At 49.2% G+C, this 16,101-nt stretch overlaps 1 protein-coding gene across 2 annotated transcripts in view; it reads left to right on the plus strand.

Annotated features, from left to right (window-relative positions):
* Nucleotides 1-12,960, plus strand: part of STX6 (syntaxin 6) — a 41,251-nt gene extending 28,291 nt beyond the window's left edge. For both annotated transcript variants that reach the window (XM_002920801.4, XM_034666843.1), the window contains 4 exons: nt 1,331-1,456; nt 2,684-2,790; nt 6,974-7,068; nt 11,324-12,960. In XM_002920801.4, the coding sequence (XP_002920847.1) occupies nt 1,331-1,456; nt 2,684-2,790; nt 6,974-7,068; nt 11,324-11,400 (405 nt within the window). In that variant the 3' untranslated portion in view covers nt 11,401-12,960. The remainder of the gene's footprint in view (nt 1-1,330; nt 1,457-2,683; nt 2,791-6,973; nt 7,069-11,323) is intronic.
* The last annotated feature ends 3,141 nt before the right edge of the window (nt 12,961-16,101 follow it).

The raw sequence follows: 16,101 nt of genomic DNA on the forward strand, positions 1-16,101 counted from the left end.
CCCTGTAGAGATTCTTAGAGTCTTTGCCTCAGAACGAGCAGGATCTTTTAAACTTGACAGCCCTAAGATCAGGTTGGGCAGAGCCATCTACAAAAGCCTTGGGTCTGCTTTATGCCAGAGACAGTCCCCATCCAGATTCTTGGCTGGACCGAGGCCCTGGGCTGCCGGCAGCTCTCCTGACTCCCTCTGAGTTTGGGCTCTGCGTCCCAAGCTTCCCCGAGCCCCATCCCTGAAGAGTTGCCGTTTGACTGAAGTCGCCTTCGAACATCAGGCCAGGAGGTCCATGTCCGTATTGAGGGGCTGTTGAAAGGCTTTTCAGACAGAAAATCAAGTAACCAGTTAGGCTTTTAACAGTTCCAGGGAGATCAGAAGTACCCGGTAAGAAGATCTGGCAACTCCACAAGGAAAAAGAATCTTAGCAGCATCTGGTTCTTTGTGCAGGGCTCCTGTGAGCGGTAACTTTGACCAACTAGTCAGACAAGCTTGTGGGGCTCCCGGTCAGAGCCCGATACCAAGAATGAGCTCTCACATTCCTGGCCGGCCTCTTCATGTAAGGGAGACTTATCCTTTTTCCAGACTTATCCTGTTCTGGCTGCAAACTTCCTTGAATTCATATTGGGAAAGCTGACCCTGGGGAAGAGCTTTGACTTCGGGACCAGCACTTGCCTGGGTTATCAGGGTCGGGCACTCATTTGTGACCATGCCTGCCTCCGAAGCAACCCCCAGTTCCTATTTGGGAAGCCTGTAGCCTTTCAGTTCAACCTAAGAGTACTGGGATTGATTCATGGGTTCAGTTGAACACACATTGGTGGTTCTGGCGTCTTCTGTACGTGAGAGGCTGTGACTGGGCTTGTTGTCGTTCCAGGGAGCTCTCCCAGCCTCCTTCCGAAGAAACCCAGAAACCTTCCTGGCTCATGCTTGAATAAAAAGGACCCTAGACCTGTGGAATTAGATTAGAACCTGTGGGTCTCTGATGAACTTCCAAGGGTGCTGGGGAGAGCTGGCCTGAAGAGACCAAGTGCTTTTAGATTGTAAAGCCGTGTATAGATGGGCGTTTGTTGATTTAAAGTTGACCTTTATTTGTATTTTAATGGGACAAAGCCCATTTCTGAGCCCCATTGGGAGAGCTTGGAGGCAGCGGGTGCCCTTCCTGGCATTCCTGAAATTGTGCCACGCAGGCACCAACCTACACCACTGCACAAAAGGCTGCCCGGTGGAAAATGCACTGTGAGCAATACGTGAACTCTTTATGTCACTGTGGTGGAGCGTTTGTTCAGAAAGTAACAGCTTGTTTCTCCTGACCCGGCTGCCCCCTGCCCCGCTCCTGCAGGCCCTCCTAGGGGACAGTGGCGGCCAGAACTGGAGCTCGGGAACGACGGACAAGTACGGGCGCCTGGACCGCGAGCTCCAGTTAGCCAACTCCCATTTCATCGAGGACCAGCAGGCGCAACAGCAGGTACCCGAGAGGCCAAGGTGGGAGAGGGGCACCTCCCTCGTTCCTCTGCCGGCCGTGGGGCTTTGTGACTGGTGACAGCCAGCGGGACCAGAGCTCGCCTGCAGCCGCCTGTGTCTGCACAGGCAACGATTGTGTAGATGAAGGGTTTGTAGAACCCCCTTCAGAGCACGACCTGTCAGGAGAACCAAGCTCGATTAGCTCTCAGGAAAAGCAGACCAGACGTCCAAAATGGACAGACAAGGCCATTGATTTTAAAAAAAACAAAAAAAACCCCCAGCAACCTCTTCCCCCGCCTCCACTTGTATGCTCAGATTTTTGTTCATCTCAACAAAGGCACTTTCAGAAAAACTGAGTCCTTGTTTTTTTGTTGCAAATTATTGTTGGTTCCTTCATATGTAAAAACGATTGCTTTGGTGGAGGTTGTAGGGTAGAAGGAAAGTGAGGTCGATTATGTTTACAGTCGTGGCTTTTGATATGTGCTGTATTTTAGAAAGGAAGCTAATAATGCATCTGGGGATTTGAGGATTATCCATTGAAACTACTGGTTCTTAAATATTATGTTTTATACACATAGGTTTGTTTGTTCTTTTTCCATTAGCATGTCTGTTTAACCAGTTGTCCAATTAAATTGCAAGTAATCAAGTAAACTTTTTTTTTAAATAAAAAACGAGGAGGCTACACCACAATTAAAAGTAATGATTTACCACTCAGTAGTTGTCCTAGAGGCAGTTTACTGCCACGGGGCCTCCTCTAGTTTGTCCTTGAGGAGGAAGGAAAGGACTCTATACACAGTTTTCCCACATTGACAGATTTGCTGGCGTCTCTCGTAGTCAGGCCAAGGCAGTCTGTTGTGGATTGAGACCTTGACCCTGGCGGTGGGCTTCCTCTTCCCCAACATCCCGTGTCTCAGTGGTCACTGCACAGGTGCTTTTGCCCTTGGCTTGTTCCCTCGTCGGGCTTGAGCCAATCGGAGAAAATCGCTCTTGGTGGTTTCCAGGCCTGCTGACTATTCACAAGTTGGATCGGCAGGAAGTATCAGTAGCTTGACAGCCCAGCCTTTTGAGCAGCGTGTTCTCAGAGGCAATGGTCTGGTCCTTCGATTTCTGGGCTTTGCTTCTGAATGAGAATTGTCCCAAGTTGGCAAAGAAGCTAGCAGCTGCTAGAGTACTGGGCTTGGAACCAGGTGAGATGGATTTTAATTGCCGATTTCCGTCTCTCTGGCACCAGCTGATCGTGGAACAGCAGGATGAGCATTTGGAGCTGGTCTCTGGCAGCATCGGGGTGCTGAAGAACATGTCCCAGCGCATCGGAGGGGAGCTGGAGGAACAGGCCGTGTGAGTGTTGACACGCCCCTCGCGCTGCAGTGAAATTGAGGGGCAGAGCCATCTAACGAGACCCCTAAAAAGCCTGACAGTTCTATGGCTAGTAAACCCAAAAGCTGTTTTACTTCTATCGCTGCATCTTTATTCTGTCTTACAGACTAGCGTCCCCTAAAGAAGCACATTTATCAGATAAAATTTTCAACAGGCTGTGGGCAAAGTTATTATCATGATTACTTTTACACCCTGCAAAAACAGATACAGATTCCTCTGAGTGGATTCTCAGAGTGTCGTGACGAATGGGAGCGTGAGACAGATAGGGCTGTGGAACCTCCCTGGAGATTTGGGTCCCGAAGAGAATGGGACATGAGCTGACTTCCCTCTGTCATCCCAGGACTCTTCTGCTCCATCGAACAGAACTTCTTGCTCTGCATCTTGAACTTTAACGTAACGGAAAAAAGTTTATAAATTAACTTCAATTAATACAAAAAATCTTCCCTCTCAAAAAGTAAAAACAAAGCAAACGAAAACATAACTGGGTTTATTTGGTTTTCCTTCAGCACAGTCTCCTTTTGTGCTCAGAAGTCGGACACCAAAAGTATCATTCTTAAATGCTTTCATTTTACAAATTTCTTTCTGAAAAAATAAGACCATCCAGTAGGATATTTCAGAACCTCTCCTATCTCAGTCTTGAGTTCAGCCTTATACATTCATTCTTCAGAAATTCAAACTCGATATCTGTTCTGCTGGGAGGTCCCTGGTTTCCAGAGAGGAGCAAACAAGACAGACTGTGTCTCTACCATCAGAGAGTTTACCAGTTACTACATAGAACGGGCGTTCTACAAATGGTGCAAGTCATTAAGAGGTGCAGAGAAGTAAGGGGGAAGAGTGTGGGTCCTTGAGAGCCCTCACTCAGCTCAAGCTGCCGACCTTACTTAGCCTAGGTCCCTGAGAAGACGTGTGGAACTGGAACCTGAAGGATGAGTGGGAGGTGGCCCGGGGAAGGGGTGAGGGTGAGGGGAGGGTTGACCAGGAGTTAGAGTGAGAGAGTGCATGGGACAGAAAGGTCTGGTGTGTGTAGAGGGGTGTTGCAGAAGTCAAGACGGCGAGGCCGAGAACAGAGCAGGGGGAGGCCTTTGAAGCCCCTTCAAGGGGTTAGGACTTTCTCTCTGAGGGTGATAGGAAACCATGAAGGTTGTGTTGGGAGTAATGCCATGGGCAGGTTTACTTTTGGGGCAGACCTATCTAGCTGTGGTTTAGATGACAACAGTGGAGCAAGACTGGAGGCAGGGAGTCCGGGGGGAAGCTGGAAGAATGGGAATCTAGGCATGCATGTTGAATTACTGTCTAAAATGCAGTCTTCCCTTAAAATTTCAGTTTGCGGATGGAAAAGGACTAATTGCCTGGACTCCCTGGGGTTCAGTAGATGATAGAGAAGCCTGGCTGACTTCAGTTACAGATGGCTACTTGCACACACCGGACACACCCTTTTTCTCGCTCCTTCACTAGAGCCCTAGCCTCCTTCCTTAGAGCCCACTAGGGCACCAGCAGAGGGATCTTTTTTAAAAACTGGCATAAGGCCTATGGGGACATAGAACGTGAAATAAGAAGCAGTAACGATAACATTTTGGGTCCTGGAAAGTAGGAAAATGAACTGGCTCAACAGACCAGAGAAAGCTGAATCCTCCACCAGCTGCGGGGGGGCGCCAAGGAGCAAGCACATTTCCCGCCCCGGGCCACCGGCAGGGGGAGAGCATTCACTCGCCATAGTGTGAGCCCCAAAAGGCGCTCATCAGGTTGTGACATAATCATACTGCAGGGAAGGGGGAAGAGAAGTGGGATGGATGCAAAGATGGGGAAGGAGGTGGGAGCAGAGCTAAATCCTAGCTTTTTTAGAATAGAGCTAGTAGGACAGGATTTCTGGTGTGTGTGTTCGTTGAACACATGGAGAAGGCACCCAGGTAATAGTGGGAGGGGCTGGTAGCAGTTGTCCCAGGGGACGGGAAACAGCCGTGGTTTGTTTTATAAAAAGCCTGAACATGCTATTTAGCTCTTTAAGCTGTGTCTCACTGTGGTAAAAATAATAAACTAAAAGGAAAGCACCTGGGTCTTGGACTTTGACCTGTGTTCTCCAGCACTGGTGGCCACTGGCAGTGGTCAGTCTGAACAGAGATGTGCCCTGAGTATATATGCACACCAGATTTTGAAGACTTCCTATGAAAAAAAAGTGTAAAGTAGCTTGTGATTTTTTTAATATTAATTACATGTTGGAATGATAATATTTGGGATATGTTAGGCCAAATAAAACAGATAATTAAAATTTCATCTTTTTGTTTTAAATGTGGCTACTAGCAAATATTAAATAGCATATCGGACTCACAGTCTGCTTCTTTTGGACAGCGCGAGTTAGCTAGAGCTGGGCTAGAAACCTAGTTTCGTGGGTGTCCTTGGGCTGGAGGTTGGGTGACTGGCCTTTTTGTCCTCGGTAGGAAAAGTCATGCCCAGCATACAAAGGTGGCTCTTGTTTTTCAGTATTTGGCCCTGTCTGGGTAGGTCTGCAGCTGCAGGCCAAGATGCTACCAGGATCTTAGATGAGCTAATAATGTGTTAATTTGAAATTTCAGGTATGGGACAAAGATCTGTTTATTTGGTTGTCAACATGGAGTTTATTGAATAACCGACTTAATGAGTTGGTTGCCCCGAGTCCTGCAGGAGGTCAGGTGCCTCGTGTGGGCACAGACCCAGCCCGGTCATTTCTAGCTTCCGTTGATGCTGTCAGGGTAATAAAGCCTTTTTAATAAGATCTCTAGTACTAATTGGTATGTTAGGTTCCATACTCGGGATAATCGTATGTTAACCCCAAGTTGAAAAGTCTGGAATGTTGAGTCATTTATGAAATGAACACCACTGGAATAAGAGTATTTCGGTGTTTTCTTTCCCAGCTGCAGCTTGGACAGCACATAGTATTCGATTCCTAGAGCTGCTTCTCTTAGCAGGCAGACACAGACTTCTCTGTGGGTGTAGACGAGCGTGCACGGTCAGGAGTGTCAGTCCCAGGTCCTCTCAGCTCTATGACAAAGAACAGAGCGCATTAAAGGAGATTATTATATGATTAAAGTGTAACTTCTATTGCCATAAAGGGCCTTGTGTTGTGACCTGGTGCCCACAAGACCCCGGCAGGGGAGCTACCCCATTTTACAGACGTGGACACAGTGCCAAAGTGGGGTGCTTTGTCAAGGTCACATGGTAAGCAAGTAGCAAAGCCTGGTTGTCGGGCTTCACTTGGCTTCCTTCTTGTATGCTGCACTGCCCCTGACTTGTGCTCTTTTTTTTTTTTTTTAAGATTTTATTTATTTATTCAACAGAGATAGAGACAGCCAGCCAGAGAGGGAACACAAGCAGGGGGAGTGGCAGAGGAAGAAGGGCTCACAGCAGAGGAGCCTGATGTGGGGCTCGATCCCATAACGCCGGGATCATGCCCTGAGCCGAAGGCAGACGTTTAACCGCTGTGCCATCCAGGCGCCCCCTGACTTGTGTTCTTATATAGTCAGGTCCACGCTTGCCTGGTATACGATTCTAAAGTCTAGAAAGCGCTAAAGTACCTTTAATATTTATTTATTTTTAAAAAAGATTTTATTTACTTATTTGACAGGGAGACAGCCAGCGAGAGAGGGAACACAGGCAGGGTGAGTGGGAGAGGAAGAAGCAGGCTCCCAGCAGTGGAGTCTGATGCGGGGCTTGATTCCAGAACGCCGGGATCACGCCCTGAGCCGAAGGCAGACGCTTAAGGACTGAGCCACCCAGGCGCCCTGCACTAAAAAATCTTAAAAAAAAAAAAGTTTTCAGCAAGCTCCTACTACAAAAAAACCTGACCTGAACTGACTGCAACCATAATTCCTCATAGTTTTCTCTGTAGAACTATTACCATGTTTATGACGCTGCCCCAGACCTGCTTGAGGGTGTTGACTAATATACAGCACACGTAACCTAGTACTTTTTAAAATTCCTTAAAATTCTGAAATCAAAAACATATCTTGTGCTAAGGATTTTGGATAATAGATTGGGGACTTGAATCCCAAAGTTACCTGTTTTGGGTTTGCTATAACTGAGCTGTAGATCCTGTTACCATTCCATGGCCAATGCATTGCCAAGACTTTGTGCTGACTAGCTACCCTTCTGTGTCTGCTTCTCTTTCTAGTATGTTGGATGATTTTTCTCATGAGCTGGAGAGCACTCAGTCTCGGCTGGACAATGTGATGAAGAAACTTGCGAAAGTATCTCACATGACCAGTGGTATGTATGGTATTTAAAGCTTAAGAATTCCTACTTAATTCTAGATGCACAGTCTACAGGGTTCTAATAGGTGTGTGCCTTCCGATCATCTCTCCTGTGGCGCATTTTGGGTTCTGCTTTCTGGTCAGAGAAGGGAGACTAGTACTCATGGGCCTGTCTGCCGCTTGTGGCCTGCACTGGAGAAGTGGTCTTTGTGTTCCCGCGCTGCACAAGGCTGCTGGTGTGGGTGGCTTTTCTCCTGGCGGATCAACTCTCTTTGCAGTTAGAAAATCCTTTCTTATTTAATTTTAGTTTTTCTATTTCCTTGCCAAAGTAGGGACGTTATTATAAAACAGTGATTAAGAAGCCAGTTACTGTTTCTCCTGGACTATCTTTTATTGAGAAACTCCTACCATTTCAGAATAAGGTGGCCTTACAGATCTAATTTAAATTGTTCTCATTGAAATCTGCAGTGAAATACTCCAGCAGGTTTGCACCAGGATGGGGATGAAGAAGTAACAGGTTTCAAATCAGTCACTGTGTAGGAAGATATGTTCCAGTGACTCTATTTTTTTTATTGCAACAACCCACCTCCCCTAGTACATTAGAAATAATGTGTTTTATTTTATTTTTTTAAGATTTTATTTATTTATTTGAGAGAGAGCGTGCAAGTAAGCGAGAGATAGAGCACAAGCGGGGGGAGAGGCACAGGGAGAAGCAGACTCCCTGCTGAGCAGGGAGCCCAATGCAGGGCTGGATCCCAGGACCCTGGGATCATGACCTGAGACGAAGGCAGACGCTTAACTAACTGAGACACCCAGGTGCCCCAGAAATAATATATTTTAAATCAAAGAAAATCCAGTATCTCCTTTTTCCTTTAGTTGCTGGGGGTGACTTGGTGAAGGGAGGACCTGAGCTGCTCCTTGAGGTGATGTAGGTATTCTTGAACCAGAGCACCCAGCTTCCCTTGGAACCTCCCCTGTTTCTTGACACAGCTCATTCTTTGGGTTTCCTCCCATCAGGTCTGTGTTACGGGATCTAATTGTTCAGCCTTTTGAGCTGAAACTTAAATACAAATGTATATTTGGTTGCCAGCACTTCAACTCATAGTCAAGTTCTAGAACAGTTGTCTGGGTCTCAGCTTCTTACCTGTAAAAAAAAAAAAAAAAAGGTTGATGCTTTCCTCTCAAGATCATTGTGAAGATTAAATGAAATAATATTAATTAATGTACAAGTGTCTAACAGTGTCTCCCATATATTAGTATTCAGTAATATGTGTTTTAAAATAATAATAAGGCAGAATATGGCCCTACGGGGCAAAGGACCTGTTCGATCCTAAACCGAGGGAAGCTCATGGCCAGACTTCCTTCCTTCTCTCTCTCCAGGGACAAATACCTTTATGCTTCCAGCAAGTCATTGCCTGAAGCAGACACCAGCTTAGTTCTTTCACACACTTGCAAAACCGCCTTCCGTATTCCTCTTTGTTCTCTCCTCTCCCACCTTCACCCCTCTACTTAAAAAAAAAAAAAAAATTAATGAAGTATTATATAACCAGTTGAAACACCAGGCCTCTCACTAGTGTATGTATTAGTCACAAAGTCAAGTAGTTACTTCAGCACCAGTGTTGTTTGGGGAAGAGCAAAGAACAAAGATACACTGTGTCTTTGTTTCTCAGCATTCCGGGGATGAATAATTTAGAAAAGTACTTGCATTGTGATAAGCCATTCAGTGTGTATAAATAGCACTGAGTCTTGCTTATGCTTTATTCTACTTTATCCTGAAAGAAAAGTTTGGGGAGCAAAGTGGGGCCTTCAATTATGTTTGTCTAAGAAAAAGAGCCAGGAAACAGAGCATTCAGCCTGAAAGGCCCTTCAGTTTGGACAGCTTGCCTGGGGTTTTCATTTTAATCTTTGCTCTCTCCCAAAAGAAAGCTCGCTCAGGGCCTTCCGCACGGTGGTGCTGGCTTCAGTCTGACAACGAGGCAGTTTGTATTTGTCTCTGTTCTCCTCTATAACTTTTGGGCAAGTTCACTACCTTTTAATCTGTTCTTAAAGTATATTAAGACACACTGAAGTTTGGTGAGGCGGTCACTGAGCGCGCACCGCACAGTTCTGGAGAGGAGGGCACCTGCCCTCCCCGTGGCTGGCGGCTCCACGGAAGAGAGCAGCCAGGATGTCACACCTGCCTTTTCGAGTGACCCAAGGAAAGTGTGTTCTGAGTGGGTACGGAGGTTTTCTTCCCCTCATTTTCCAAAATTCTGTTATCTTTTTTCTCTGGGGAAGAAAAATATACTGGAAGGGGGTAAAAAAACCTGCCATTGGCGTTCCCTTTGTTCCTGTCTGACGTTTTGAGGCAGGTCTTGACCTTGCCGAGCTGGTTAGGTTTTTCACTTGAGAGCACAGGAGCCTTTGTGGTCAGTACGCACCCTTCTGGGGAGAAGTCAGCTGGGGAGCAGCTCCCAGAGGTTACCTGGTTCGTGCTTCGAGCTTAGCACTGCCGAGGAAGATGGCTTTAAAAGGGCGTTTCTGGGTTGTGCTGGCTTGTGTGACCAACTTCTCGACAGAAACCCCGTTTATGCCGTTGTGGAAGAGCAAGTGATTGGAGGTGGGAGGGGATTGGGTAGAGACTGATGGAAAGCCAAAAAGTGGAAAACTGGTTCAATACTGGGAATCTGGGCTTGAGAATGCAGGGTGGAGGGAGGGGCAGGGATCTGTATGAGGCTGGCGGGTGGTTACAAAGCAGTTACCTTGACTGTTTTGTCCTGGAAGAATACTGACTGACATTTTAATGAGAGTGTTTTTAAATTATTGTAAACATTTTTAAATAGATGAAAAAATGCTAGACACTTATGTTTTCCTGGCCAGTGAAGCAATAAACAGATTGAAAATATTATCTGGGTAGGCCGAGTCGGCCTCCTGTGCCCATTGGACTAGTCCCTGTTGAGATAAGGAACTGACAGACTTGGGGTCTTTGCCCTCATCACAGTGAGTTTCTGACACAACTGAAGTAGAACAAGGTGACGGCCACTAAGAAGGTACTTGCTTGGCTTACTGTCAGTTGGTGGCCGTCTCTTGGCCGGTTCTAAGATTTTGTTCTCCATGAGATTTAAATAATTTAAGTGCTTGGTGTGTGGACTTAGCACTGCTTTGTAGAAAGTTTGGCAGTCTGTTTACCTAGATCCAGATCTTTATATAATGTGAGTCTCAATAGCTATGGGGTGCCCCAGTCTGCAGGCTTTCCAGTAAACTTTCGATGAATCAGCATACCTTTATAGCTCTGCTTAAACGGAGTGATCATTTCTAACCGTTGAACTGCGTTTTCATAGGCCAGTGAAATTCTGTTCTATCAGTCTGACCCTTTGTGGAGAACGCAGGACTCGCCTACGGAAAGACGGCGTGTTCTTTCTACACCGACACGAGTAAAGGAGGCATCCTGGCAGTGGCAGCATCCTGGGCCCCACGGCCAGCCTGGCCCAGAGCGTGTGAGGGATTCCGTGCTCACGCGCACAAAGCCCCGCCGGGCAGCCCCTGTGCAGCGTGAGGGCCCGTAGTCAGGGTTGTGGGTGCAGCTTGGGCTGCCCTGGGGCTGGTGTGGGCCCTCCTGCCCCTTGAGCCTCCTTGCTTTCAGCCGTTCAGATGGACTCTGGCCACTGTGCTTCCGGTGCTGGTCCTCAGGTGTCGGAAGGGCGGAAAGTCCAGGGAAGATCTTCCGCTTCCACTGACTGGTAGGCTGTGTAAGTTCCTGGTGCAGTGAGAAGGAAGATCACTTCCTTCTTTCCTGACTGGGTGTGGGGGTCCTGCTGATCGTGCTCTTGCTCCCCAGAGCTGCTTTTTTAGCTCTTCGTTTCCTGAAGTGACCAGCAGGCGCTTTTGTCCTCTCTCCATCCTCCCATAGCGCTCACTGAGCAAAGGGCATGATTATTGTTGAATGAAATGATCTGACTTCGGTGGGGGAATGAAAGCTAACGGGCTTGGACCTGGAACGCCGATGCCAGCACCTTTCCAGGGACATGGTACCCATCAGCAGCAAGCTGAGAGCCGCAGATTTTAATGAAAGGCTTGAGCCGCAAAGCTTGTACTTACAGGAGGCCCGTTTCAGGGGCTGTGGCCACACACGCAGTGCTAGGCCGGGATACCCGGCCCCCCCGGGCAGCTCCGGAGCCTCTGTGCACCGGTCGTGCGCACATTCTGTCCCCTCTCGGCTTCAGGGCTTCCCCGTGACTGTACCTTGGGGACCGCGGAGTCGTGAGCGCTAACCCTTGTGTCCTGCCTTCCAGATCGGCGCCAGTGGTGTGCCATAGCCGTCCTCTTCGTGGTCCTGCTGGTCGTGCTCGTCTTCTTCTTAGTGCTGTGATGGTGGCCCGGCGCGGCTCCTCCTGCGCATGAACCCTAGGGGAGGCGGGAAGCAGCACCCCAATGTTGCCGTCTCCTCACACTCCTCTCTGGAAAACACAGCCTGCACTGACTTTCCTCCTTGTGACCCCACCACTGAGACAGCTGCTCCGACCCACCCAGCGCTGGCGAGGCCGCTGGGAAGAAGAAGCGGACAACTGTGTGCTCCTGGCACCACCTGTCTGTTCTGAGGACGGATCGCCACTGCTTCGCCCCCGGGGCCTCGGGCCCCCAGGACAGCCTCTGAGGAATCCAGAGAAGTTTGCAGCTCAACCAGCGCTTTGCTGTTGCTCATTCCACCCATCTTGGGCAGCTCTTTCCCCCAGCCAGACCCTCCCCCGGCTCAGACAGCCCCCGTTGTCCCATCCCGGAGAGCGCCGTCGGGAGTGCGGGCTCTGGGCAGGTCTCATTTCCCATTGCAGCAGCGGCCCGTGGCCCCCGAGAGCTGGTTGCTAATGGGGACGAAAGGCCCAGGAGCAGTTTGTGACAAAACGCAGTGATCCATTTTTCAGGGGTAAGTGCTGGGATAAAATTGTTTTCCAGGCTCATTATTCTGTGGTAGAAATACCTAATGGAAAATAATGGGAAGCACTAGGCTTTGGGGGTGCCAACAGCTGGTGGCTTGAACCGAAGGGAGGAGAGGGCAGCAGGACCCAGGGTTTGCACAGCTGAGGGAAGGGTGGGTGAGGTTGCTGGAGGTCAGAGCCTTGTCGAATTCATGTGGCTATCCCATTGCAACTCGTATTTTTCGGACGCCCCTTACCTGTATGGCTGCTGCGCAGCTCAGCCACCCACTTGGATGGTCTGGATTCACGTGGCCGGTTAGGTCATCCCTGTGGACTCTGCATGGGGGGTGGGGGTGGGGTGGGGTGCTTAGTACGTTGGCAATGCAGCCACGCTCACTCAGAAATCGTAATGACCAAAAAGGCTAGTTCTGGACCGGACTTCTCTTACCCTGTGAGTAATGGCAAGAATGGGTAGGTGCACTTGGGTGGGGTTTTTTTTTTCCCCTAAGATGACAACTCAGTTTTTTATTACCCATTCAAATAACTGAGCCAATCCAAATTTAAAGAACGGATGCTTTAATTGAGTTTTAGTAGCTGAAACTGCTGAGATGCTAAACTTCAAGCTTCCGATGACTTTTTAAACGCCTCCAGCGTCCTGGTGTCTGTAGGATATTTTTGTAACCTCCCCGATGCTGTCACCAATGTTGAAGCGGCAGCTGACCTGGAGCCCGGGGCAGCGGCCACGCTCTCCCCACTGCCTCCTGCACTGGGAAAGCACAGCAACGTCTGGATAGAGCTCTAGCTCTGACTTCCTGTTTCCTCATCTGTTGGGGGCCATTCCTTAGCAAACTTTTTTCTTTTTCCTTTTTTTCATGTTTTGTCTGTATTTCTTGGGGGGTTTTTTGTCGTTGTTTACTTGCTTTGGGCTTTTTCCCCCCTTTTTTGTGATTTGCAATGATGTACTCGCCCAGCTGACTTATGAATTGCACTTTTTAATAAATATTTGTAACAATTTTTTAAAGAAGGGTATTTTCTCATGGTTAGGATCATGATAGGTAAGGAAATCCGCCTCTTGACAAAAGCTAAAAGCAGATTTGTAAAACTAAAAGGGTGGTTGACATCCACGTTTACACTCAACTCTATTTGATATGTAAGTTATTTTTTTCAAATTAGCAAAAAAACTAGCAAAAAAATTAGCAAAAAAATTACTACAAAGGGCTTCAGACGTAGGGCACTAGATTATTTGTTTCACAAGTTTTAAGATTCATTCAAATAGTCTTCTCTAAACTTAGAACGGGGATGGTCCTTAGATTTGCATTAAAATGTAAAGGGCTTTGTTCACGGTAAATGGGGACCTTGTCTCAGTACTGTAATCCACACTCCGCATTACAAGAGGCAGCCGGCAGCCTAATGACCTATACTGACCTATACGATCATGCCATTTAAAAGCCATGCTATTCTGCTATTACCAGGTTTACTGTGCCCCACACAACTGTCGTGTGTGTCCATGGGGCTTGTTGGGAACGGAATGGCCTGGTCGTTTATGAGTAAGATGCTTCCCTGAAGTCGGGGGTGGGGGGGTGGGGGCGGCAAGTGGTGTGACCCAGAGACTTAATAAGTGTCTGGATAGATTTGGAATCGGCATGATGACCTCACTTAATTTCAAGTGTTTGCTAAACAGTGGCTATTGTAGACCAGACTCCCCGTGAATCTGACTGGGGAATTATTTAGGAGTTTACTTAAGTATACAAGCAGGGCCGGCATTCTCCCCGTGGGTGCCACTGTCTCCACGCCTGCGCCTCGAAGGAACTGCTTTTTGACAGGCAGCCTCTTACTGGAATGGTCCGCGCTGGTTCTTCCCCCAGCAGAGCTCCTGGCCCAGGGGCGTGATCCTGGGTCAGACCCTTTGTGCCAGCTCAAAAGGCAAACTGGGGCAGCCCAAGGGAACCAGCCAGGGGCGTAGGTTGATTTTTGAGGACAAATGTTTCCTCATCTGCGATCCTAACACTGCCAGGCTTTCGGGGCACCTCCGTGGTCCCCCTGCCCGTAAAATGGGGAGAGAAGTAGACCCTGGTGACCCTCAGCCCTGCTCAGAGGCACATCCTGTAGCCTATGGGCTTGTTGCTGCAGCCTCTGCGCCTCGGCACATACTCATCATGTCTAAGGAACTGGCAGAATGTGATGGATAGAAGAGAGCTGGGCTTACGTTTGTCGGCTTATTGGAAGAACTTTTTCTAATCAGCTGATTTGGGGGTAGATTGGGGGAATGAACCACTGAGAGGCATTAAGTTTGCCAGAGTGGCGATCCAGCTGGAAAACTGAAATACCTTTAGTTTTCAGTCCTGATCTCTCATCTTGCCTTTGTGTGGGCTGCACACGCGCCTCGCTCAGGGTGCCCGCCGCGCGGGAATTGGGAGTCGCAGCGTGGGTGTTACACGAGGATCTTCACGCCAGAGCCGAAGGGGGAGAAACTTGGTCGCTTGCCCATTATTCTCTGCTTTTAGCCAGAGTTAAACAGACTGATGGGTCTGGTAGCCAACCACTTGGCAACTCCCACTCCTTCTCACCTCGTGAGATGCAGGGCTGTGAAGAGAAATCTAGTCTAACTCCAACAGAAATCTGTCTCTGTGAAGCGTTTTACCTTCTGTAAGTGAAGGTGGCAGAGCCAAGATCTTTCTTTTGGTAATTTCCCCGGCTATAAAGTGAGACTGTTACCTTTCTAGAGAATTCGTAGCGTTTGAAGACGTAGGAACCGAGTTACACGGAGGAGCTGCTTTTCGGCTCCGTGGGCTTGGACTGCCGGCTTCACCTGGAGCTGCAGGGTGAACTTGGAAGCCGAGCCGCAGGGCGCCGGCCCGGGAAGCGGAAGTTGTAAAGCACGGCTCCCGCTGCCTCCCTCTTTGTCTTCCTCTCGCTGGCATTTCTTTCCCTCCCGGGTTTTTTAAGAATAACGTTTTCGAAAAGCATGTTCTTACTCCATCAAGAGCAGAGAGAGGTGAAACCTGGGGGCCCGCAGACTTCCAGCCCCTCTGACGTGCAGCGTCGTCCCCGACCAGAGTCCATGCGGGAAGACGGCGGGGACGCAGCAGCGGGCTTCTCCCCGGGCCTCTGCTTCTGAGTGGGGGCAGCTGCGTCACCAGGCTGGTCTGTCCGGCTGTCCTTGCCCGGCTCCTGGCCTTCACAGCCATGCTTGCGCTTAAAGCGAAGTCTTACTCTCGCCAGGCCCGCGCCAGTCCTTGTACGGAGGCGTGGGCACCGGCCTTACCGTGGTTCCTTGCTGGGACGCTCGCTGCGAAGCTGTCGTTGGGTGCCGGGTCCAGAAAATCAAGGCAGTTTCAGAGATGAGTCGAGCACAGCTCCCCCGATAGACGCGGGGGTCATGGGCTGCGCTGCGTTCTGGACTTGGCCCCAGGGAGCGCGTGCACGGTCTGCAGTAAGTGACCTCGGCAACGTCACAAGGTAGGCTGATCACTGTGACCTGCCTTGCGCACCCCCCACCCCAGCCATTTGGTGTTGTTTGCTTTTGGACAGACACTGAAGCTCTGAAGGCTCCCGAGGGGCATTGGCCGTCTTGCTGCCTCTACCTAAGGCAGGAGTTCTTCATTCTGTTCCAGTCTCTACCGATACAGGTGTGTGGCGAGGCGGGGAAGAAAGAGAAAGAAATTGGTTTCCCTGTGACATAAGCTAATGTGTTGGTGCTGTTTTCCTTCCCATGTGACCTTTGTCCAGAAATGCCCTTCCCCAAGGCTGTGTAGGCGGGAACTGTGCTGAGAGGGTGACTGTCCCCGTCACCTGCCTGTCTGCTTGGCATGGACCTATGAGAAAGTGTATTTTATCCTTTTTTTTTTTTTTCAAGTTTATGAGTTCTTGAACCCAAAAGCCACTTGGATTATCCCCGGGGNTTTCCCCCGGGGGGGGGGGGGGGGTGTTAGAACTAAGACCACCCAGCCTCATTGTTCACTGAGCAAAGCTCTGGGGCCTTGTGCACCCCCCGGTGGCAGCCCGGCGCTCCACACAAGCCGGGTGTTCTGTCAGCCCTGGCCTGAGACCACGCGCACCGTTCTTTCTGCGCTGCAGAAAGTAGTTTTTAGCTGAGACCCTGCTCCTCAGTGGGAATTGCAGCCCTGTAGGTAAAGTCCGCCCTGGGAGAGGCAGAC

Source organism: Ailuropoda melanoleuca, chromosome 8, assembly GCF_002007445.2.
Source record: "Ailuropoda melanoleuca isolate Jingjing chromosome 8, ASM200744v2, whole genome shotgun sequence".
Classification (NCBI taxonomy): domain Eukaryota; kingdom Metazoa; phylum Chordata; class Mammalia; order Carnivora; family Ursidae; genus Ailuropoda; species Ailuropoda melanoleuca.